At 41.4% G+C, this 26,001-nt stretch overlaps 1 protein-coding gene across 2 annotated transcripts in view; it reads right to left on the reverse strand.

Moving 5' to 3' along the window:
- The window catches only part of eif4g3a (eukaryotic translation initiation factor 4 gamma, 3a), a 48,024-nt gene that overhangs the window by 17,271 nt on the left and 4,752 nt on the right, over window positions 1-26,001 (reverse strand). For both annotated transcript variants that reach the window (XM_087175987.1, XM_023414026.2), the window contains exons 2-16: window positions 21,850-21,919; window positions 18,748-18,915; window positions 16,850-16,942; window positions 15,574-15,606; window positions 12,705-12,725; window positions 10,114-10,290; window positions 9,472-9,583; window positions 9,114-9,274; window positions 8,296-8,421; window positions 6,797-7,013; window positions 5,365-6,144; window positions 4,467-4,555; window positions 2,805-3,093; window positions 2,454-2,578; window positions 776-895 (exon numbers count right to left, since the gene is read on the reverse strand). In XM_087175987.1, coding sequence (XP_087032113.1) covers window positions 776-895; window positions 2,454-2,578; window positions 2,805-3,093; window positions 4,467-4,555; window positions 5,365-6,144; window positions 6,797-7,013; window positions 8,296-8,421; window positions 9,114-9,274; window positions 9,472-9,583; window positions 10,114-10,290; window positions 12,705-12,725; window positions 15,574-15,606; window positions 16,850-16,942; window positions 18,748-18,915; window positions 21,850-21,919 — 2,581 coding nt within the window. The remainder of the gene's footprint in view (window positions 1-775; window positions 896-2,453; window positions 2,579-2,804; window positions 3,094-4,466; window positions 4,556-5,364; window positions 6,145-6,796; window positions 7,014-8,295; window positions 8,422-9,113; window positions 9,275-9,471; window positions 9,584-10,113; window positions 10,291-12,704; window positions 12,726-15,573; window positions 15,607-16,849; window positions 16,943-18,747; window positions 18,916-21,849; window positions 21,920-26,001) is intronic.

Genomic DNA, 26,001 nt, shown 5'->3' on the forward strand with positions numbered 1-26,001 from the left:
GTGTTTCATGAAAAGCAAACATAAATATCATTCACAAGTGTCACATGCAGCTGTCAGATGTTACTCATTACCTTGTGCAACATCAAACCTGCAGAACTGGATCAAAGCCACTTTACTGACCTAATATCTTGACTAGAATATATGAATATGTTGCTACACTCAAGTGGGTTAAAGAACAGTCCAGAAATTCTCTTATACACCTCCATGTCGAAAGTTAGATGAGAAGATCTACAGCGCTCTCACGTCTGCACTGTAAATATGAAGCTGCGAACCTGAAAAAGGTCTGCCTACAGGCTCCTGCTTCCATTCTTTGTGCCTAGCTAAGCTAACCTTCTTGCTCTAGCCTTATACTTAACGAACAGATATGAGTCATATCGATCTTCTTGCCTAACTCTTGGCAAGATAGTAAATAGGCCTATTGTCCAAAATGTTGAGCTTTAATTAAATTCCAATCAACCTGATTTTTGCCCACGACAAAAGCAAAACTCTGAAAAGGTATTACAGACATGTCCAGAGCAGAGTGCTGAATTAACAGCTGAAACCAAGTTTTTCAAATGAGCTTTGACCTCCAACATAACTTAATAAATCACTACGGAAAAGTTTGAAAGCTGCGTTTGTACCAATGACATTTTGCCCACTTAAAGGCATCATGATATCTGTATTGCTGGAATGTTGAGAGAAACAGAAGGTAGAGGAGTGGTGGTGGAGGTGTGCGTGTTATTTTATGAATGATTGTGGTAGGTTGGGAGAGCGTGTGTGTGCGTGTGTGACTCACTGCAGCGCCTCGTCCTCCGGTCATTTGCCTGCCAAAATCTGCGAAGGCAGGTGTGAAATCAGGTCCTCTGGAAATCACCCTGGAATCCACCACTCGAGATGGCAACTTGTTTTGGTTCATCTGTACGGCACATAACACACACAATACATCATAACACAAACACACACACACACACACACACACACACACACACACACACACACACACACACACACACAATGAGCCTAACAGCAGGGGGAGCAGTGATCCCCTAATAATACTGGCAACAGGGAAAAAGGAGTCAGACTGGTGTGTGTGTTTGTGTGTGTGTGTGTGTGTGTGTGTGTGTGTGTGTGTGTGTGTGTGTGCGCGCATTTCTAACCTAGTGGTTTTTTTAAAGGTGACCCCTTGTAAATGACGGTCATGCCACATTACCAGCTTTTTGTTAATGCACTTTTACTGTACTGCTCATAAATTCTGCTTGTTGGGTTCTTCAGGCCGTTCAGCAAAAGAAGTCAGACCAGATGTGGAGGGGAAGGAAGGAAAGAAAGATGGAAGAAAGGAACAGAGGAGAGAGAAAGATAGTTGTGGGGGAGGAGAGAAGAACAAATCCAGCTCTTTGTCTTTCAGCTGCCCTTGACTTCCTCTCGACTCCTCTCCAGTGAGATTTCACTGTCTCCCACAGAGAATATGAGACTATGGGATTGTACCAATCAACTGTTCGCCGGTCTGGTTGTTCTTTTTGGAGAGGTGGGGGAGGGGCATGCACTCTTAACACTGCCAAGTGTGACATAATAGCAATGTGATTTTAATCAAAACAGCATTTCAGCAGGCCATATGCTCCACCCATACATATGTGGGGATCAGAGGAATGAACCAAACTCGCTGCGGTGTATCTTTGATCCAGTCCACACAATCTAACAAAGTAAAGCTACATCTAAAACACAGCCTGTTGCTATAAGCCGATAATGAAGGACAATGGTTAATTGAGAGGTGTACTCAAAATTAGGGGTGCATCTAAACATTATTTTCATTATTGCTTATTTATCAGGTAATAGCTTCATTGCTAAACTTTACAAACTCAGAAAATCCAAAATCCAAATCCTCACATTTGAGAAGCTGGAGTCGTTTTTGCTCCGTGACCAATCTACTCATCGTTACAGCTCTATTAAAAACTAAACTGAAATAATAATCATGCATTTCTGTTCACAGAGGCTGATACTGACATTGCGGCTAAAATGGATAACAGTAGAGCTGAAACGATTAGTTGATCAATGGAAGTAAATCAGCAATAATTCTGATAATCAATTTAAATTACTTTTCATGCAAAACTAATTCTAGTGACTTCAATTCCAGTCATTGATAGCACATTGAACTTATTTGGAATTTGAACTGATAATCAGAAGAAAAAAAAAAAAAAAAAAAAAAACCAGACACTTTATGATGTCTGGCTCTGTGATTATCAGATAAATTGATAATGGAAATAAAAATTAGTTGCAGTCCAAGACAACAGAGCCGGAAAATTCACTCGCAACTTTCCATTCTTAGAGCCACATTTAGGGACCTCCAGGACACAGACTGTACATGACATTTCCATCCATCGATTTATCTACACTTGGCCGTTAGAGGTTTTCACAAAACAATCCTTTTGTCCAATTGCCTCTGAATGTGTGAGTTTGCAGGTCTATCTGTGACTTACCTTGTCCAGCACCACATCACTGATCGGTGGGAGACCCTCAGGCTTCTGTATGCAGGCAGGCATAAACTGGAAGCCCAACAGGAAGTCCCTGTCATACTGACGCTTCCCACTGGGCTCGGCTAGGTCTGGAGCACCGAGCAGGGTTTAAGAGGGAGGAAAGGAGAAACAGGGGAAATATAGCAGCTTTATACACTGACAACTCCAAAGGGGAGAAACAGATATGCTCAAAATCTGGATTTCAGCACACAGAAATCATTGTGATTCTACTGAGAAAACATGTGAATTTTTCTACATTCAAGTTCTTCCTACGGTGACTTCAAACATCTGTCCAAAGAACAAGGTCTGTCTTACCCTCCATGTCCTGTGGAGCCCCTGTGGAGCTCTCCTTGTCTCCGGGGGTGGCTCCACTGTCGCTGCTCTCCGTCTCTGAGGTGTGGCCCGCTCCATTCCTCATGGGCTCAATCTCAGTCTCACCATTCTCCTCGGGGGCAGCGGGCTTTCTGTCAGCCTCTGGGCTGCTGGCAGGAGCTGCAGCAGGGGTGGAAGTGAAGACTGATGGTAGGGGCACAGGGCTGCTGCTCAGTGGAGCTGACTGCAGGGCCTGGTCTCCAGCGGGTTGATCCACTGGCCTCGGCTCATCCTTTGGGGAGGCAAGATTCGGTTTTCAGATCCACAATATTTGTCAGTAAGAATTATGCCCTGCTTTAATATCATTGAGGAAGATAATAAATGATTAACAGCTCAGTGGTTGCAGTCATCTAGCTCTCTTTGAATGTCTTGTGGGGGATATAAAGTACAAAAGAGCTCTATAGGTAATTATATGACAGTCAATCACATTTTAAAACTACTAGCATCACAATTTATCTAAATTACACTGTCCTTTAATTATTGGTTAAGAGGCTGAAATGGATCGACGCAAAGAGTGTAAAGTGGTAAAGGAAACAGAGATGAATGGATCAAAATTGGTGAAGGCAGGGGAAGCCATAGAAATGACTTGGAGATGATGAAATGCATGGAGGTCAGAATGCGAGGATTTTCAGTAGGTTTAGGTGATGAGGAACTACAGAAGACAGAAAAGGGGAAAAGCTGGAGCACAATAGGATTGTTCAAGTGGACGGCACCAAAGTTGTTCTTTAAAAACAGAAAAAAAAATGTTGCCAAAAGAAAAACAAACGTACTAATGTGACAATATTTGGAGTCCAAAGTTAAGCCAAGTTTACTGTATAATAAATACATTACAAGATGTTTTATTTTCTATCATATTTGACAATTAAAAGCAACAAATGCTCACATTTCAAGCTGAAACAGTAAATGTTTGGAATATTTCCTTAAAAAAATATACTTATTAATCAACTGTCAAAACATTTTCTGATTAGTTTTCTTTCAATTGAACAATTGACTTACTGTTGCAGCTCTAGTAAAGCTATACAACCTCTTGTTGTATAGACTATAAGAAGCCTTTTAGCAGTTTGTAGCACTGGTATGTAGTGGTGTGAACATTCTCCCACAGCTACAAACCCAGATCAAAACAATAAAAGAAAGGAAACGAGAACAGGACAGAGCTGATTTTACACAGAGTGAGCCTGGTGAGCCATGAAGATGATGGATAACTCCTTGCTCTCGTTCTCGGACAATAACAACACCCCAAAGTCATTTATGTCTGCTTCCCCAACCACACATGTGGAAACATTTTCCACTTGAACTATTGCCCACATTGTGCCTTTCCTCTTCTCTCTGTGTCTTGCTCCTGTGATACTTGGTAGTCATTAAAAAAAAAAAAAGAAAAAAAAAAAAGCTTGTATCAAAACGCGATACCAAGCATTTGAAAAAGGTGACAAAATTGAAAAGTAGGTTAAGTGCATGTTTGTGTCAACAGACTTCTGCCATGAGACTATAAACAGACACAATTTGGAGTAGAACTGATATATACTTAGTAAGCAATGTAGTGTTTTCTTTCCCACTCTTTATCCTGCATTATGAAGAGAACAGGCTTTTTTTTTTTTTTTTTTTTACCTCATCCTCCTTTTGAGGTGTGTCTCCAGCAGAGATCCCTTCATTTGGTTTCCTCCAGGTCTTTGGTATAGCAGAAGCCGTCTGGTTTACTGCAGGACAACACAAACGCAGGAACGTGCAATCAGCCACAGCCAGTCAGCAAACAGCACAACCACAATAGATGTAAAAGTGAAATTTGTGTTAAAAAAAAAAAATATGTATAAGCAAACCTTACACCAAATATGATGAAAGCCAGAAAATTACATAAAATGCTTTAGAGGTTATATACGTCTACATTGCCCTGATGTGCTAAACCTCACTTATCTCAGACCAAACTACAGCATCAAACGTTATTTAGAAATATTATTTGACAGAGCAGAAAAAGAGGGATAAATGGAAAAAGTCAAACATACTCTGAGCTACTGAACTATTGGTTCATGTATGTCACCCAGAGTACATTCAGTCCCTCACAACTATGCGGAGCATTTTATAAAACAAACAAATGTTAAGAAAATACTGAATAGGATGTTTTTTTCTGGCAAATAAAAACATTAAAATAATCTTCAAATTTAAAGATGATTCACATAATTTCCAGGATTTTCTGGATGCATGGATTTTATTCTATCTGACTTCGCCTTTTGGGGGAATTAACTGTATCAGCATACTGTCTGCTAAGAGATTATCTGCAATGCGTGTTGTAAGGCTGTTCATAAAAGTGTATCATAGGGCCACTTCATTTTGCAATTTAGGCATAATACTATAAAAAAGTAGCAGGCTCATAAAACAACCTCTCATTTAAAGCCGTCTCGTCATCAAAAAAACTCACTCCAAAGAGTAATTTCTCTTCTGTTGCAGGTTTAAACTCATCAGTTACTGAAACAAACCATCGATGAATTTCACAGCTGCAACAGATATATACCTGTAGTGGGACTCTTCCTGATGAGTGCTTGATGCTGGGACTCTGTTTTGCTATCAGTAATGCCACCATGTGCCTCTGTCCCTACTCTGGGGGCAAGGTCTTTAGTGTCTAAGGACTTGCTCGGCTCGTCGGCCTCTGTTGTGGCCTGCACTAGAGGCGGAAGGCCAGGGGGGAGCGTAACTGGCAAAGATGGGGCGGAGCTTGAGGTCAGGGTGACTGGCACCACAGCCACAGGTGCCATCGGGGCAAGCGCAGCAGCAATGGGAACCTCTGGTCTCATGTCAGAAGGCAAATTTTCAGAGGAGGTGGCCTCTCTGTAAGCAGGAGCAGAGGGCTGGGGCTGGAGTGCAGCAGGAGGCATAAGAGAAGGCTCATGAGCCGCGGTCTCTAGCTCAGTCCCGGACTCTGCAAGGCCATTCAAAGCCTTGGGGGCTGGTGCAGGCAAGGCAGCCAGAGTTCTTGGGGCGTCTGAAAGAGGCTTGTCTGTGTTGGGAGTCTGCGATGGCGTCGAAGAGGGTTTCTGCTCCCCGACTGTGGACGAGGGAGAAGAGGCTGAAGCAGCGGACTCCCTGGCTGAGGGACGTTCACTGGCGTTGGCCGCTGTAAGTGGGGGAGTGACGGGGGTGGTCGTCGAGGCGGGGAAGGGCAGCTCTTGTTCAACAGCAGAAGTGGGCTCAGTCACAGGTGTGTTGGCCTCCAGTCTCTCTACAGGGGCTTCAGGCTGCACAAGCCCAGGTGAGGAAGACTTCTGGACAACTGGCTCCAGTTTTGGCGTATCATCTGGAAGGAGGAAGAGTACAGATAAATACATGTCTTCAGCAAAATATCAAGAACACTAAATAAAAACAAACAACGAATAAACACTGTAAGTTGTAATAAGTTCAACTCCAAGTTCGTGATTGTGACAGCCCCAGGGTCAACAAACCAGACAGAAAAGTGTTTCCAACATTTGCATGGAGGTAAAAAATAAACTTTTACACAGAGAAGTTATAAAAAAAAAAGATGAAAGATAAAGGTTTTCTGAGAAGTGCTAGTAAAATGTTCCAGCTACATACTAGACAAGCAGGGAAACATGCTGACACCACACTCTTGATTTGTAAGTGAAATGAAAGTGAAAGCATTCAGTATGAAGCAACTTCTGGGGGAAACAAAAGTGATTCATAAAATGCTTGGAGATCAGTGTTTTTTGCAAAAGATGATTTGGTGGAGGGTTACTGGGGTTGCTGCTCCATGGGGCGGGGGCAATAAAACTAAAGATTACATTGCCTGACATGAGAGGCAATGATACAGCAGTAAAACAAGCCAGTATTTAGTTTAATTCAAATGATACGTTTTTATAATTTCAACATAACACTATGGTTAAAATCGAGTGGCTTCTCGTTAAGAGCTGTGGTTGAAGTTTAAAAAAAATGGCGAGGGTGTTGGGGCAGACCTGGCCCTGGTTTGGTGTCTGAAGCCCCTGTTGTCAACGGCTGCTGTGGCTGCTGTGGCTGCTGTGGCTGTTGGGGCTGTGGGGGCTCCAACGTGTAGCCTCCAGGTTGGGCCTGCTGAGGCTGAGGCTGAGGCTGAGGCTGCGCCTGCGCCTGCGACTGCGCCTGCGACTGCGGCGGCTGCTGCTGCTCTGGAGTCTGGCTGCTGCTCAGCTGCTGCTGTGATTTGAGGTAGAAAATGTGAGGATAATGAGGGTGCGGCCATAAAAACTAGCAACACAGAAAACCAGAAAGACAGGCACAGAGATGAAAGGCAAGCGCGCATACAAACAAATAAACAAACAAGCCCAAATGCAGGATTAAGCAGAAATTATGAGTCCAATGAGGCATGGTTAGATTAAGAGGACAGCAATGGAGGACAAGACGGGAGGAACAAGACAGAGAATGAAGATCAATGCGGGAAGAATGACGGGAGGAGGGGAACGGCTCAGAACAATGCAGAGTAAAGGACAGAGAAAAAGGGGATATATACATAAAGAAATGAAATCAAAGGGGCACAAAAAGACAGAAAAAGAGAGGAAAGACACTGTTAACATCCACAGAAGGACACAAAGAGGAAGAAGTCACAACATCCCTCTTCAGAATCCAGGAAAGTTTTTTAGTTTGGCCTTGGTTCCTTTCATTTATTAAAATGTGCCAGTGGCATTAGTACGGTGTTGGTCAGCATCAATATGATGACCCGGTAACCTGCTGGGTCCCATTCTATCCATCTGATTTGGGACTGCAATACCAGTGCTGGTGGTACTCATGATTCCAAGGACTGGGATTGAGAACAGATGCCTTACCACCTTTACTTCTAGGCAAAGCTCTTGCCCCAAGAGCAACACTAAATTATTTGTTTTAAAGAGCAGAACTGATAGGTAAGAGGACCAGAGTGGATTCTGTAGAAGGAGTAGGAGTATACAGACAGTGCTTATGCAATCTACTGTAAAAGATAGTGAGTGAATAGAAACAGTGATAGGAGGGAAGCACGTGTAAGATTAAAACAGCTGTTGACAAGCTTAAAGTGGATTATTATACTATGAGAAAGTAGTAGTAGTAGTAGTTTTATTTTTTTAACAAGTCATGCCCCCCAACTGCATGTCTGAACATATGTGGTGTGTAATGATCGTGATAAAAATTATCTGAATCTGTAAGTCTTCATGACCATAATGTTCCCAAGAACTTAGGACCTGTGTACCCGAAAAACATAAATTCTCAACCACATTTATAAAACCACAAAGAAAAGTGCTAATGATGATGTAAAGACATCCTGTAAACAACAGGAATGTACCATTTCGCACTCAAAGCCATCATGAATTTCTTATGAAAGAGCGAGACGGCCAGATAAGAGACGTGTCTCCTCTCCTCGGCTACGGTTCCAGTCTAATCAGCTGCTCCTAATGCTACACTACCTTGACTGGAACTACTGTAGGTGAGTGAGTGTGTGAGAGAGACATACCTGTGGTGGGGTGGGGGTAGAGGAGGGGGGACCGACAGGAGGCGTTGAATTCCTGCTCCCTGAACCCCCTGCCATGATCTCCTCTGTGATATCCCTGCCACCCTGATTGGGGTCACGGATACGGATCTGGGAGGACAATGGCGCAAAAAAACAGACCTCACTAAAGCACCCAAGTCTTTGAAGGACGCTGCCTTAGCCACATGTTTGTGAACATTTTCCAACAGTCGCATTACACACTGCTACGAACTGATAATGACGCGCAGAGCAACAAAAACAAGAAGGGGGGAGCCACTCCCTCCCAAGCAATGTTTTTAGACTCAATTGAAGAAGAAAATTACTTTTTTTGGAAGGAGCACTTGTACTCCTAAATTGAATAATCTAGGATCGAATAAAGAATTTCAGGGGTGCAATGAAAATGTATCAAATAAGATGTTTTTCTATAATAAAGGGTTATGATGAATACCACATTTTTTTTCTTTCTGGATCTATTTAATAATTGTGTAATACTGACAGCCAATTTTAATTTAAGCCTGACATCAAGTCACAGACTGAATTAACATTAATTAGTGAGAGAGCTGATCGGACTAACCACCGAAAGCAATGCCCAGCAAGATGCGAAGCTGCAGCTGATGTTTTCTACACTGGTTTGCTAACGATTATTAGCATCAGAGCTCAGTGAACCTGTGAATCTTTCCAACCTCAGTGTACGAAACTCAGTCACCGCTTCACGCTTAATATTTCACTTTTACTTGCCAATTTTCACTGGCTTATGCAATGGGAAAGCTGAAAAAAACCCGACAAACTACTAAGATACTCACTGTTTTCTTCTCACGCTTGGCTGGTGGAGGTTGCTGTGGTGTAGGCACTATGATGGAGGGTGAGGGGGAATACATAGAGTGTCCTGGGTAATAGGGTGGACCAGCTGTGGGAACGGGAGCAGGGACAGAGGGTGAGACAGGTGGGTGGTACCTGAGGGGATCTGTATGAATTTGTGAGAAAAGAAAAACAAAACAGAAGAAAAGAGGATTTAGTAAAACACCGTTAGGCTCCCTCCTCTGAGGGAACACAAGGCTGACAGTTAGTGTGTATTTGTGCTACTTTATGGTGAAAATTCAGATTTTAGATGTGATTTAGGAATAGTGCTGGATGTGTATTTGTGTTGGACTAAAGACTCACGATATGGGGCAGGGTAGTCCCCTGGCCCTGGACCAGTATAGAAGGGGCCAGACCCTGGAGGCTGTACAGAATACTGCTGAGGAGGTCCTACATACGGCGTACTGTGGCGAAACTGCAAGTAAGGAGGACAGGGAGATACATATTATCACATCATCAGCAAGGACAAGATAGATATTGTACAAATTTCATTTAAAAAATTGCACACTTGATTTTTTTTGAAAATTTAAATTTTATTGAAGGGATTTTGATCGTCCTTTGGTGAGAATTAGACTTTTAAATTCTGCCTGGACCAGTGTTATGACCTGGATTTCTAGTAATCAGTTAAATGTAATCAATACCAGCTGCAACCCAAGAACATTTTCTCTGGAGTCATTCAGCACAAAAACAAAATGATCACAGCTGCAGTTGAAAATGTGAAACTGAAATATCTTTAATTTCCACATAAGAAAAAGGGTTAATGATAATGTTTAATGTTCTCTGTTTTGGCTGCAGATACATATATAATATGCAGACATGAGAGTGGTATCGGAAAAATATTTTTTACTCAATTTCCATATCACACATAACTATATCTGGACCTGCTATATTAAAGTAAAGACTTTAACTGTAATTTTAAGACTCAGTTCAGTGTGTTTGTCTCACCGGTGGGATGTAGTACTGGGCCTGCGGGGAAGGGAAAGGCATGGGTGCCATGGTCATCATGATTGGTTGATTAGTGGGGTAGACAGCCGCTGTGGGAGTCTGCGATCCTGGCCTTATGGAGGGTGTGTTCGTCGGGATGGTGGGCCTCGCAGTCTGCATCTGAGTCCTCTGGAAAAACTGAAGGTAGCATGTGAGAGAAACACAGAGAGACAACAAAAGACATTAAAGCACTATCACAGAGGTAGCAGTCTCATTTCTGCATGCTGCCATGCTTTATCTAAAATACAAACAAGCACAGTTTTACAGATGTCTTCTCCACATGGACAAATTTCTCACAATGAGACAGCCCTGTTTTTTATCAGCAGCTGAAAAAAAGAAAAAAAAAAAAAAGAAAATAGGGCCAGCGCCACAAATTTTTCTGAACTCTCATCATTGCTACCGAACATCACATTTCAGCCAGGAGGAGCAAGGAGAAACTGCTAAATGATTTTTCTGGCAGATGTGTATACCTTTATACTACCTTTTTATGCTTCAATAAAACAACCCATAATCTCCATGAATTACTTTACTAAACCTCTGTAATTTGGGTTTTATATGGTAATTGTAATGCTATGAATCAGATAAATGCCATCTCCAAAGTAGGGAGCAGAAATCTGTATTCAAACATTCCCCCTACAATAATGTTATCAGCTAAACAAAAGCCTTAAAAAGCATGATTAAATCATTCATATGAAGCTAAATGTTCAATACAAGAGAGACATGGCACATAAATGTAATCAGTGCACTGTCTCATTTCTCCATTCAATTTTTTTTCCAATTAAAGATGCCTGAACAAGATTGTGACCCTGATAGAGGTGTGAGGAAGGGGCACATTAAAAATAATTGAAGTGGTGGATCACGTAGGTTTAGGTTTACAGAGGTTTCCTTAACTGAATGGAGTCTGGCTACATAACTCTGCTGTTGTCAAGGGACCTTGGTATCTTGACCTGATTTTTTTTCTTTTTTTTTTTTTTAAACACCATGGCAACTTATAGTTAGGAACAAAAGAGTGAAGAATAAGGCTGTATTTGCATTAAAAGATCTTAACAACAGCATATTTTTCTACACTTTTATTTGGTGCTTGTTTTGTTAACTGTTTAACCTTTTTTCTTCTCTTTACTTCAGTAAATCAAGATTTTATCCACTAGTTTAAGTTTTCATCTTCATTAATGGAACTCCAGTATGGTTTCCACTTGATGCATTGACATATCCTTTAGGTGATGTAAACCTGTTGCCAATTGCTGCAAATAGACATGGAACAAGATCAACTAAAATTTGGAATGGTAGTTTAATGTAGTTTGTCTGTGGGTTTTCACGTCTTTAATTTTGGTGATTAATATTTAAGTATTCATAAAGAGAAACTAACACATTTTCCTAGACTTTGATAAGCAACAAAGGACTCTGGAGTGCTTTTGTAAATAAGCTGCAGACCAGACTCCACAGCTGTAAAAAATAAAAGCTTTTGGACTGCTGAATGGCTTCAAATACTTCTTTTTGTGCCTGAGCAACTTGGCTAACCTTGCAGTTGGACTCAAAGTGACACATGGCATGTTTGTGTTCATCAGGCAGCAATATGTCCTTTTCTTCTGCTTCACAGAGCACTGAAAGTGTGGGAAATATACTGTAGTGACTGCAGCTACAATGACTTCTATCAAGCAATCAATCACTGCAAAGTTTAATGTTTGACGGGCTTTGTGTTTTTCGACAGCACATAAAATTTATCGCAGGAATCTCTGTGTGCCGGGTCTGAAGAAGGACCACTACCAACAGCTGTGACCGCCTTCCAAACAGCCAGGGCTAAGGTTGGGAATACCAAACCACAGTCACAGTGTGCTCCAGTGAAGGAGAGCAGAATAAACAATGCTGTAAAAACCATCTAAAAATACCCCGGAGGGAAATCACCTCTAACATAATAAATCAGGTTCAATGCCTTTATTGTAAACAGCCCTGCTGTTATCTCGGAAATGACCAGGAAAATGTTCATTACCAGCTACCAGAAGACAGTCTCAGTAAAAATCGCTGACATAGCAAGAAATATGAGTCAACAGACAAAACAACTTTTCAACACTGTCTGGTTTGGTAACTTAGGCTTAAAGCAATCACTGAAAAAATAAGTGCACTATAAAACAATATCTAAGTCCAATTGGCATCAATAAAATAACATTAAACATTACATATTTCCAACAGGTAGCAAACACTTGATCACATGGACATAAAAAGAAACTAAAAAAACACTTATTTTGGGGAGTAATATACAGTATCTCTTTCATTCTGCATGCTGTTCATCAAATTGTGCAAGATCATTAAAGATGAGTAATGGATGGAGAAAAATTATGAACTGAAACTGAAAAGTCCAGTAATAATCCTCTACAGGATAAAAGACATGACATAGGGATAAAATGATGATAAAGGACCTCTCTACTGAGCATACAATGCAGTGAAAATGAGGGGGTGTAAAGGGTTAGAAGTTAGGAGGTATGGGATCATTTCAAGGATGATCCTCATCATGCCATGCAGGTCTGAGAGACTTTGAACACAGAGTTAAATGTTACCTGGATGGGCCTGAATCCTCCCTTGAGTATTGAAAGCAGGAAAAAGAGAAAAGCCAGTGGGAGACTGTACTGGTGAGACTGAAGCCCCAATACAACAACAAGCATCATTCACCAAACACACATGAAGGCAGGAGACTATTCAATTAGTTCCATCTACCTGAGACAGTAACTGCTCCTGAGCAACTTGATCGAAAAAACAAAACAAAAAAACAAACAACTCCATACAATGTAAAAGAAAGTCAGAGTGAGAGCTGGTTTATCGGTGAGTGGGTGGTAGAGTGGAAGAAGCTGAAAAGTCTCAGTCAAAATGTCACATCAGCATTTGACTTGTGGTCATGTGCCACCCTAACATAACATGCACACATACCCATATGCACAAACCTCTCTCATCCAAACAAGAGGCGTTTCTTCTCTCTAACTGTGCAGCATGTCTGTCGACCAGTCTACCTCTTGTTTTGCCAAATTGGCGTTTCCCAGCCCCAATGGGAGCTGGCTGTCACCTGCGCCACTGACTTAGCAACAGACAAGATGTTAAGAGGTGCAGGCCAGGGTGAGTTACAGACATCTCCTATCTTAGGAAACTGATAGGTGTCACCTCTCTGCCCTGGTATCTGGTCTTTTGCTTGTACAATATTTATGGCAAAGAAAATTACAGTGTTTGTCTCCTTTTGTGGGTTGATGTTTTTACTGTATAGCAGAGAAATAACTCAGACTGATGCTGTTGCCAGAGTGGCCCAATAATTCCTGTCACTTGAAACAAACAAGGTCTCCTACTGCATTGAAGCTTTAGTGTTGTCCTGGCTTTGGATAAAAGCGTCTGCCAAATGAGTAAATGAAATGAAATGAACTGCTCACACCCTGTAGGGTTTAAGTTAAGGTGGAAATGCTTACAAAAATGTATTCTAAGGTTTTACTATTGCGTGACATTTCCACTATTCAAAGCCAACAAAGTGGACACACTCATGAGTGAAATTAAGATTAATAGGGTAATTTACACTCTGAAGAGCTCTCTGGAGGAAGCAACAGGCATTTGTTTTCGTGGTAACTGTAATTTCCACTGGCTTTGACCTTTTGATTAACACACACACACACGCGCGCACACACACAAGCTGTGTCTGAAATCCAAATAAGTCAGTTACACTGATAAGTGGGGAAATAAAAACAAAATAATGATGACGCTTGTTTGAAGGCAGACTTACGTTTTCGGCCAAATGAATTAATTTTCTGATCTCCATGCACCCTTTTACTGTGCATTGAGTGTGTTTCAGGAAGACAATGGCGGTTTTCTCTGTCGGTATAGAAGGCCACTGTTCAGCTACATCTGCTTTCTGACTCCACTTCCGTGGTGGCACAAGAGATCCCAGCGCCAGTTTGTGACAGCCAGAGAATGCCAGCAAACACACCCGACACACTTTGACACTATACTATTAATAGTCTGTTGAAAATTTGTCCACACAGAAGCATCCAGAAGATGAGGATGTTAGACAACAAGTCATACAGGGCCCATCGAGGGGATCAAGGGTGTGAATAACATCAATCTCAAGAGCGGGCATCTGTATGAATCATTACAGCATGAATCAACACACACAAAGATAACAGGAAGTCACATGGACTGAGTGTCAGCACGTTGACACGTCCAAGACTCTTAGCATCCACAAGGTGATACAGCACAACAACAACAACAACATCATCCTAAATACAATACCAGACATGAACAAATTAACTTGCCCCTCATAATCTAATGACACTGGTTCGCACAGTGTCAGCTGTCTAACAGGATTCAGAGTGTAATTTACACAAACGTCAGCCATGAACACAGACAAACACTGGAACTGGTCCACACAGTTGTTCCTGCCTCTTCCCTTGACTACAGCGTAACATGACGACCACTCTCTTCTATTCCTTATAATTTTATCTTTTTATTCTGTGAAAATGAACTATTACCCCTTAATTATAGAAATTCTCAATTAGCAATGAGAAATATTCAGCATTTAAAGACAAAATGCTTACAGTCATTTGTGTCCATCTAAAATGTGACTTATATTTGTGGTTATGAAGAAATTTTGACCATAAAGCTCCCTCCCCAAACAACAATTAAACGGTCAATTTAATTACAGTACCTTGGTGTAATTACTAGAAATAAATGAAACTATGGTCTCAAGACGGTGTTGACACTGAAAAAAGTTTGGTTGGACAGATTTAGCTACGCATGCACAAAAATAACAATGTCCCTATTTCTATTTTCAGGCGTAAAACAATTCAGCAAAATATTATGGAAGACCAGTGCTGACGGCATGTAATGTCTCTTCTTTGCTTTATCGAAACAACATTTTGCTGCACGTAAGGGCCTTTCTGCGTGTCCACCACGACTGGCACACCACCTTATTAATGGCTGTTCAGCTGATTGAGTGTGTTAAGACGCAACTGCAACACAGCCCCCATACTCTAACAGTTGGCTTATTATTCCCTTTTTTTGGTTTACAACTACAGACTGACTAGTTCCTGTACTCAAGCATAGAATACACAACATTGATCAGCGTGTGTGTGTGAAAATGTGAGACAACATGAAGTGAGGGTTCAATCAGATCAAGGAAAAGGTTCTGTCATGTAAAAATCACACCCTTCAGGAAGCAGCTCTGTGCATCCAGCTGGATATCTTGATTAAGTAGCAGCAACACTCAAAAAAACCCATGATAATCAAAACCTCTTCAGCTGTATCCATGACACTTGTCAGTGTTCAAAGAGACTTTTTTAAGGAACAGCGGATGCCCCACGAACAGCCCTTGGCCAGCAGGTACCAACAAACTGTTTGATGATGATGATGATGCGAAATGGGGAGCAGGAGGGGTGTTCAGCGGGAGTAAATTACCTGATGGTGGGTTGGTCGAGGGCCCGTAGCAAACTGGTGGGGGAGGGAGGAGAGGTCCAGCAAGGAGATTGAAGCAGTGATGGCAAAGCGGGGAGAAGGAAGGAGCATAAGAGAGACACAGAGATAAGATGAGTGATGGAGGCAGATGCTTGAAAATACAGTACAAAACCACAGAGCAAACAAGGCTTTAATAGACACATGATGCAGCACACAGACCAGAGTCAAATTGTGCATTTGCAAATAGTTGCTTGTAATTTTCACTTTAAGTACCAGACAGACTGGATTTACAGGACAATGTAGATATTATAATTCCACATTTTTAAAGGAATTAAAATAATTTCCAGTGTCCTATGTGGCAAACGTTACCATTGTATCCACAGTTTAAAACAAGACTTCCTGTATATTTAAATGCCATTTCACTGAGGGCTGGTTAGTCTTGATCTCATGATGGGGAATGGGCAGGAGCCAGGACAGATTAATAAATGATGTTAACGAGTGTATGTAGATCGAGAATCCTGGAGAAGTCGATATAATATTTAGATACTTCTTACTAGGCTAGTCGTGGTGGGAGATTTTTCACAAAAGGTGTTAACTTGTTACTCATCTTAAAATTGCTTTGCTTAGGCCACTAGACAATACAAGAAAAGCTGGTAGTAAGCCCAGTATTAAACCTAAATTAACCCCCTGACTAATAGAAATTAGGTAAATTTCCGCCACATCTGATGTTTGAGTAAGATCCAGATTCTTCATTAGCTTCTTCAACAATTACTGATCTGGCTGTCAGAGGGTAATCTGACAAAAATCTCTTTATCTTCTAATCCATATCTTCCAGCACTACCCTGGAGACTAATTAAAACCCTTTTCTTCTGCAGCCAAAGGCTATTTATTATTGAGGCTTTCACCGTTTTCACTGTCATTAATTATAGGCTACATGTTTGTGACTGAATGTACAGGGCTTTCCAGATGGAAGTTAAATGACAGAAGAGATGAATGGTAGAAAATTACATCAGTGTAGACTGTTATGTACGCCACCAATGACACAGTGCCACCACCCACAATTAGACTCTGAGGAGACAATTAAGGAGACTTTATTAAATAAATACTATGTTAAATTGCTTCACTGAATCGAGCGGCTTGGTGTAGCTTCTTAACCATAAAAATGCTCCATCATTGATTCAATGAAACCCTAACTTACAATAAGAGCACAGTAAACCACAAACTGTTTGGGTTCTCTGAGGCGTGCGTGCTGTAAATCTAAGACCAGAGGGACACTCACCGGGCGACTCTGTGGCTGTGCATTTATTGGCTGTGTCTGGGGAGAATACACTAGAGGGGCGGAGCCAGCATTTTGTCCAGGGTTGTACGGAGACTGTCAGAAAAAGAAATGGAAAGATGGACAGAGAAGAAGTAGGTTTGTTACATACTGACCATGAACTGTGCAGCAATCAGTCATTGGTCATTTCATTGAGACATTTCACACATTAAAGGACTACCTGCGACATTCGTTAACAAAACACCAGACATCACAACACTAACTTACTTTGGATGCTGCTAGGAGAAAATGTTTTCGATTGGGGTTTATGTACTGCGCAAAGATAATTGGAACCCTCAAGGACTGCAAATCCTGTGTTCCTTTATTCTTCATCTCGTGTGCAGTGGGGCTCGGCAGAGGTGGGTTTAAACGGATACTTACTCTTACTCTTCCTCAAGCTGCTGCTGGTATGGTTGTGATAATTTCAGTTTGTGCTGGCTGACTATTTATAGAAGGATGGGAAGTGACTAAAACTGCTTTAGGGTGAGGCAGTGGGCCATTAGGCTATAATGGTAAAGGAGAACATCTAGATTCCTCGCAAGTATAGTCACATACTTCCAGAGAGGCTGAGTCACTGATCAACATGCTCGTAAATGTGAGCAGCAGGGCGGTCTCCGATGCCAGCTTCACAGCAGCAGTGTCATTCCCTTAATGATTAGTGGTTACACTGAGAGGTAGAATGTAGGTCTAACCATAACAGGCAATGCTTAAAAATGTGACATTAACAATGCTGTTTTGCATTAAACCTCTTTCAGCTGCAGGCTCATATAGGTCTGTGTAATAACAGACCTATCCACCTGAACTTAGGTTGAGCAAATGATCATGACCTCTTGGTGAAATAGCTGTGGCATGACTATCAGCTGATTCCTTCGGATTGTTTTACCAATAACACTGACACAATGTAGTATTCCTTCCATCCCATGGGAATCCCCCACAGTGACACAACCCTTTGCAGCTGTACAAAGTAGCCAACAAAGCGGAGAATGTTCATTGAGAGGTGGTTTGTATTTGTAAACTGAATTAAATGATAATGATAATTCATTTAAAAATCTATCTTCCAGGTGCTTTTCTTTCTTCCCATAGTCTTAAGGCATGCAGATCATATAAATATGAATGTGTTTGTACATGTATGCATTAGCCCTGCGATAGACTGACAACCTGTTTATCTCCATTTTGCCATATGCATGCTAGGTTTGACCGCTTCTGACCCTTATCATGATTAAAGAGGCACACCATAAAGAATACAGTATACATAGGCTTGTCTATGGGCAGTGGTGCACAGGGACTGTTCTTGAATTTGACCCTGCTTTAAAATCATATAATCATCTGAATTTCATTGAAACAACACAGTCATGCACACATAGCTTACTGCTGTTTAGGAGAAGTGTGGAAGATGACAAACAGGAAAATAAAACAAGTGAAAAGCTGATGAAAGAAAAGACAAACAATACAGGTTAGGGGTAGGCGATGTGGGCAGTATTAACATGTTATGCAATAATTATAATATCTCAAAATAAATTTGTTACAATATAAGTTTTTCAATTTTTATTTTAAATTGTAGAAGAAATCCTGTAAGTTTTAAATAATATTAAATAAATAATAAATAATAAAAAATAGTAAGTGTTCAAAATGTGTGTTGCAAATTTTGGTAAAAAAAACAAAAAAAACAACGCATCATTTATTTAGACATGTAAACCACAATATCCTTAAGTGAAATTTTGTCATGGTGTAATTATATTGGGAAATTGTAGTAATCACCTATCGCCCAGCCCTAACACAGGTCAAAAAAAGTAATCAGACAAATGGACAGACCGAACATAAATATGCAGAGAGGATGACGGCGGACACAGTGACAAACTCACCCCTCCGCCTGCCTCCCAGCCCTTAGGGTAGCGATATGGGGAAGCTGTGGGTACTGATACCTGAGAGAGCGCCGGGGAGTGGGCATGACCTGGCGGGGTGCCCGCCAAGTTAGGGTGTCCCTTTGTGATGTCGTGAGCAGTGTAAGGAGGACCAGCATGCCTGGGTACCTGCATCACATTAACATTGAGTTTAGACGGATACGTAAAACGATATATTATGTCAGACTGATGCGCACACACACACACACACACACACACACGGACACAGACACACAGTAATGTAGAGGAGGAACAGCAGTGGCAAGATTCCACAGGTCATTAGTCCTCACTCCTGCTAAGGAATGTAAATTAAGTAGTCCAGGATTAGCCCCTGTATGTGTGCAGAGGTAAAGACCTGAGCTGTGCATGGGTGTTGAAGCCTGCTGTGATTGGCTAAAGACTAGTCTCTGGCCTCTCCTGCAGCCTGCTGTGCCAAACTATGCTGTGCAAGGATGTCTAGACCTCATATGGCAAAACTGGGTCAAGTAATCATATTACATTCCCACTCAACTGTGATAGACATGGTGCACCTGATACAACTGAGTCGTGCTAAACAAGCCTTATCGATATGGGCCAATGGAGGGTTCAGGGTAGGCACCAGCCGAGTGAGCAATACGAGGCAGAGATGAGGTTTGACTCAGCTCTTAGCCTGTGGTGTGGTAGGATGGGCTTTGGCTGCTGCAGCTGTGGGCTGGCACCACTGCAGGTGCTGCTTGTTGCTGCAGCAGGCCTGACACACCAGGGAATGAGAGAGGATACTGCAGGAAGAAAGCAGGAGGCAGACACGGAGACAGCCTGGAAAGCTCGGCAAATCACATCTTCTCTCCAGGGCCTTTTATTCCCCTCTTACAGAACCTGGCCATTAGAGCTTCAAAGGCTCCTTAACACAGTTACCAACACTAATGTTTAAAAAGAATAATCAAATGTATATTATATTTACATCTACCTGGTACTAAAGGTAACACTCTCTATAGCTTCTATAGTACCAATCCGATCTGCATTTCTCCATCTTCTCTGTGTGGCCCACTTCCCTCAGATGACCTGGGATAAAGCAACTAATCTAGCTGCTGTTGCCAGGGGAGGAGCCTGCTCTGCTTCAGGCAAGTGACTGATTCTGAGGACATACAGAGTGATGGGGTGGGGGAGGGGAGGCAAGCGGCTGTATAGAGGCTGTACATGAGGGGAAGGGGAAAAAAAGAAAGTGTGCAAACCCAGTATCCACTGCACAAAAACAAAACTGTTTCATGCCATGTGCAGGGTTTATTTCCACCAGTGTCATCATTGTTGCAGCCTAAACACCCTAAAATGAACTTTCAGAGCTAAGAACTCTCATAAAACCTGCAATGTTTCCAGCACTGTTGTATTACAGTGGATAAATGAGCTTGCAGCTAAATAGCCTATCTTCTAGCGTACAGTGACTTTCTTTGTGCAATGTGCAGCTACTTACTGTTAACGTCCGACATTTCAGAAAAGTTATCGCTGGAAACATCTTCTGTGTGGTGTCAAATAATCACAGTGGCAAATCTAAGCTATACTGCTATGCTTATAGATGCCAGATATTATAGAAATTAAAGCACCATGGGGCTAACAAAAACACACAAGCAAATACTTTCCCACAACAATGTTGGTATTAAAACATCATAAACGTCTGAGCGAGTTCCACAATTGTATTTATTTTGTCAGCTCAGTTTATTTTGTGTGAGATTAAAAAAAAATCAATAAAATGTGAAGTGAAAAAGGAAATCAATATTCTTATCTTCTGTAGTAAACATTCATTTACAAGATTTGCAGCAATAAACATAGAGGTATCTGTGGCTTTAACGGTAGGATTGTGACTAATCAGCATCTTAGTCTACCAAGCCCTCTAACAAATGTCTGCCCTACAGGTAAATGCACACACGGCTTATCAGAGGAAACGCCCTGAGCAGTGCAGCAGAGCGCTGGTCATTGAAGATGAGACAATAAACAGCCTTAAAGTTCAGACAACAGCAGCACACAGAAGTAGATTTGAATTTTTTTTTTTTCTGTTACTAAATCTAATTGTTTAACTGAAGCCCCTAACTCACATGTTGATGCTCCAGGAAGGTGAAAATAAAAACCAAAACTTATGTCAATATTATTATCACAACTATTTGATACAGGAAATGTTAATTAACTCCCCAAGGAGTGAGTGAATGGCAGAGGTCCCCTGAGGTGACGACAAGTTTCCACAGAGGGCCTACTGCGGTCAGGTCACAGCATCTTCCTCCACCCAAAAAACCACAAATGCACTTTTACATTGCCTGCAAAATCTATTCAACCTCTTACAGGGATTTGTTTACACTTTTAAAATAATGCATTTTTCTATAGTCCAGCGTCAAAAACTCTAAATTACAAAAACTGTTACCCCCATGTTGAAAATATAAAATATGAAAAAAAAATATATGGAGGGGTGAGTAATTTAAAGGCACTGTTATCTTGCATGGTATCAAACACACACTGATTAGGTGTACTTGCTTAAACAAACACCATAAATACTACCGTAATAAATGTTATAATGTTCTTAAGAGGAAACGGGTACACTTTTCCTGCACTGAACTTCAGTTGTGCTCTCTCTGGGGGCTGAATATATTTACAATCAATACACTAACAAATATGCAGACACATTTCAGCATGAAAATAATGATCATAATGTTCTGTGAGAGGATTTCCTAATATTTTGTCCATTTTATTTTTAATATCAGTGAGGGTAGACTAAATATTAGAAACATCTCTCAGTAAGATGCAGGGCAGCTCAATGGTGTCAAAATACAACAAACAACCAAAATCCTGAACATTATAACCTTCATAAAGCTTCATAAAGTCAGTGTTGTATACTGCGTTAGTTTTGCCCAGGGGTACCTAATAATCTGGGGAATTAGTGCATGTTTTTGGTAAAGTCATGGTCAATACTTAACATTTGCATAATCTGACTGTATACTACTGCATACAGTCCAAACTGTAGATGAGTTGTATTAGTGTATTGCAGTATTTGCACAGGTGGATATGTACAGTATGTGAGTGGGGCTGCATGCAGTGACTCACGCTGTAGACTGCGACTCCAGGCTGTGTGGGGAAGATTCGGTCATCCAGTGATGGCTGAACCCGTGAGATTCTGGTAAAAGGTGCATTAAGGAAAATGCTACAGCTAACGAGTGTCCTAAAACAAGTTTGATTCTAGACAAGAGTTGGACAGACTTAAAGCTAAGATTCCCATCATATTCATGTAAGAGACATTATAAAGTCTAAACATTGCTAATTCACATGAGAAGACTTGATCTAGTATGTTTGAAAGTTTCCCATTTAACAAACAATGAGGTAACTCTACTGACACAGTTTCATTCTACAGCTCTGTTTTTATGCCGTACATTAGCTGATTCAGATCCAAAGGGTTTTCCTCAAACCCTGATAGCTCGGCTAGTTTGATTTCAAGGATCCCCCAACCACCCCGCCCAAAATGCCCCATCTCTGAGAGTACACTATGTACCTTCACCATTTTGCAAGAGTTAAAGGGAAAATCTGAAATGGATTTCTGGACTACTTCAGGCAAGGGGACGGACAGAGCAGAAGACTAGACAACCACTCACCCCTTACATGGTTACAGCTAAAGTACAAACTAAATTAGATATTATTTCTCATTTTCTTATGCTACAAGGTAGAACAAAAAAAAAAAACAAACAAAAAAAAGAACAAAGAAAAATCTCCTGTCATTACACTGAATAAACCTATAACACTAGGCTTAGAACAGAAGATAACTTTCCGTAAGGCTTTTAAAACATGTAATAATGAGAGTCACTTGGGAGACATAAATCAGATGTTAGAGGAGACAAAAGAGGGAATATGTACTAGCCGCATATAAGAGGGAAACCCTGTGGTTAATAACCTGCTCAAGCAGTTGACTGTGACAAGACGCTCACACACTGCTGGTCACATGGTTTAAGGGAAACCGAACGTCTGGCTTTCTTCCTTTCACCCAAATTACGCCTCCCTTTCCCCTAAGCCCTCTTCCTTTACTCTGCTCTTGCCTGCAGGGGCTGTCATCTCTCGGCCCCCTGCCAGCACCTCTACTTGTAACCAACAACACAAGAGGGAGAGGGGGAGATAAAGGGAGAAAAGAACCATTTAAGAAGAGGGCTGCGTTTCAAAAAGCAGAAGCACAGCAGGAAGCATTATCTGTTTCATTGCCGGAGAATTTGGAAAAAAAACAACACGCCCATCCCCACACACACACACACACACACTTTATACACACAGAAATAAGGAGTAATTAGACTTTCAGTCTCTTCACACTCACATGACAGTCTAGGTGAAAAGGAGCACAATAATAAGAGTATAATAAGAGTAATAAGAGTATTTACAATTATTTATTTCCGTTTAGTCATACTTGAAGAATCTAACAGAGATCATCTCCCAAATAGTGCAAGTATCAGAAACACCGCTTTTTCCATGATTCACAGACAACCTGTCATAGTCTGAAAAGCCATAATGTAGTACGTCCAAGCCACAAAGCACAAAGGAGGAGAAAAAATAAACTGATAGTAATAATTATTTGCTAATACTTCTTGATCCAGGTCTGGTGGGTGTCAGGCAGAGAGCGAGACAGAAGGGGGATATCAACAGTGGGGCAACCTGATCCGTCTGCTATACGTGACCAGTAGTTGGCAGGGGCAACTGTGTCAGGGAGTGTAAATAGAGAACGGGGAACAAGACGTAGCCAGGTGAAACCAGGGTTCAACCTGCTCGAGCAACAGGAACAATTTCATTTGGAGGTCAGGGGTTGTCATCAACGGCGGCAAGGTCAGGAAAAGCAAACTCAAAAATGATCAGGTGAGACTAGACAAATCTACCAGGGATCTTGGCAGACCTGATCTTCTGACAACTGCAGCCAAATTGTACAAACAAGAGATTATTTAAAATGGCTCAAAGCCAGTATGCAGATTTCTGTCATCTCAGAAGGCAAACACCTGTAGTAATTGCAGAACATTGTTATGCTAGAAACTAGGTGTACTGTTGGTACATTTTGATGGAAAATCAAGCGATGCCTTTTCACTGCATATTCATATTAAGCGACACAGCAAGAGACATATTTAACTGGATAACTGAACCAGTCTTGTTTTCCCTCTGCAAAATCACCATTCCACATGAAAAGGTGTGGGTTAAGGACATCTGTAATAAAAATTTCCCTTTGATATCAAAGCATTTCCAATTTTTGACTACATGATTTCCTCTGAGGGTCCATAATAATTAGCTAGCATAACTGGATATCAAAGATACCAAGAGTGATATATGATATGATATGATATGATATGATACGTGACGTGATCACACTGAGAAAACAACATTTCCTGAGGTAAAATAATCCATGTCAAGCCCCCCATGTAGGTGGCCAGGTAACCAGATGGATGCAGACACTTTGCAGTCAAATTCAACTGCATGCATCAGGCACAACCATGAAAGTGGCTGACCGCACTAATGAGACATTAGTCATTAGTTTGATCTCCATTTAATTTTCTGCATGAGTAGAGAGGGTAGGCACAATGTCAACTTAGAAGACTTACAACAGGGATACTGCTTCAGAAAAAGTGTCAGTGGAAATGTACCTGCGACATCCAGCTGGACAAAATTACACCAATCCTCTCAGGAGAAACGCAATGCCTCAGATAAGGGAAAGTTAAAGGAACATACTCCTATAAGAAAACACACCTCAAGGATGCCAGCTATTCAAAGTGAAAGGACAAATTAAGTTCATGTACACAGTTTGAAAAGGCATTCACATTTCAAACTTTCGTAAACAAGGCCAGGCTGCCAGGTTTCCTGTTAACAATATAAAAGTCTGATGCCCCAGCCTGAAATGTGCCCATGCTGACCCTTCTTCCCTGAGGAGATCATAAAGTAGCTTCAGCCACTCCTCCTTGTCCCCTGGCCCCACCTTAACCTGTATGCCACATTTAGGAGGAAAAAGCTGCTGCTGCTCCTGCTCCATCATTAGCTTACTGTAAAGCCACTTAAGTGCTGAGTGTGTGAGAGGGAGAGAAAGGGGGAGACAGGAGGAGATACAGCCTTACAAATAGCAGGGGTGTGATCAGGAGGATGATACAGCTCAATAAACTGTAATCTGCTATTACTGAATAAATTAATGAATAACAGCTGTGTAGTGAACAACCTCGTCCCTGACTGAAAAACACTTGAAATACCCAAGAAAAAGAGGCAGGGGAGGGTCAGAGTGAGAGGTGAGCTTTGTTTTTGCTGACTTAGCTGCTCTGTAGACAAATATTACCTAAATCAAATGTTTGCACAGGCGGATAGTTACACACAGGCAAATTCTTTGCCACAGCAAAAAAGTTTTGTGTCATATAAATATGGTATACATGTCAAATAAACCTAAAGGAATTTGGCATGTCACATTTGAAGGATGTAGTCTACCTGGAAATCTCAGTGCGGAGTGTTCAGAGTGGAGGCACTGGAAGTGAGTGGAGACGGCCCAGATGGTGCAGACACAAACCCTCCTTCCCCCTGCTGGCCCACTGGCCACTCACTCTCTCTCTCACACACACACACACACACACACACACACACACACACACACACACACACACACACACACACACACACACACACACACACACACAGTTGGATAAAAGCAGAGCTCACAAAGCTCTCACTGCCTGCCTGCTGTTGCTGAGACTGCTCTTTCACTACAGTATGAACAATAGTTGGTAGGTTGGTGGATTCAACTCTTACAAACCAAATCTTAAGCAACAATAGTTCTGGATGTCTACAGCCTAGAATGCATTTGCTTTTAGTGCTAAATTAAGGTGACATGTAGTCAGTATGTACTGCTTAGGAGTTAAATGTAAAAATAATTAAATATCAAAATTATAATATTACAAAACATGCTCTTTCCAAGGCTCACAGGATAAATCCACTTTCAAGTTACTACTTCCTATGGATTTCAGAAACTAAAAGCACTTAATCATCCTGAAGACATGAGGATGACGTGAACAAGACAGTTGTTTTCGATTTTCTTATGACCTGAAACAACTGCACATAGCCTGCACAGAAGGGCTTCATCTATTTATTGGAGAGCCGGCGCTAATGTAATTTTATAATCTGCATAGGTCGAGCCTGCTGCAGACTCTCCTCCAAATGAAGGTTTACAGACCAGACATTGTACTCTTTTATCAGACACATGAGAAT

This window comes from Seriola lalandi, unplaced genomic scaffold (genome assembly GCF_002814215.2).
Source record: "Seriola lalandi dorsalis isolate HSWRI2012SDOR001 ecotype SW California unplaced genomic scaffold, Sedor1 jcf7180002054520, whole genome shotgun sequence".
NCBI lineage: Eukaryota > Metazoa > Chordata > Actinopteri > Carangiformes > Carangidae > Seriola > Seriola lalandi.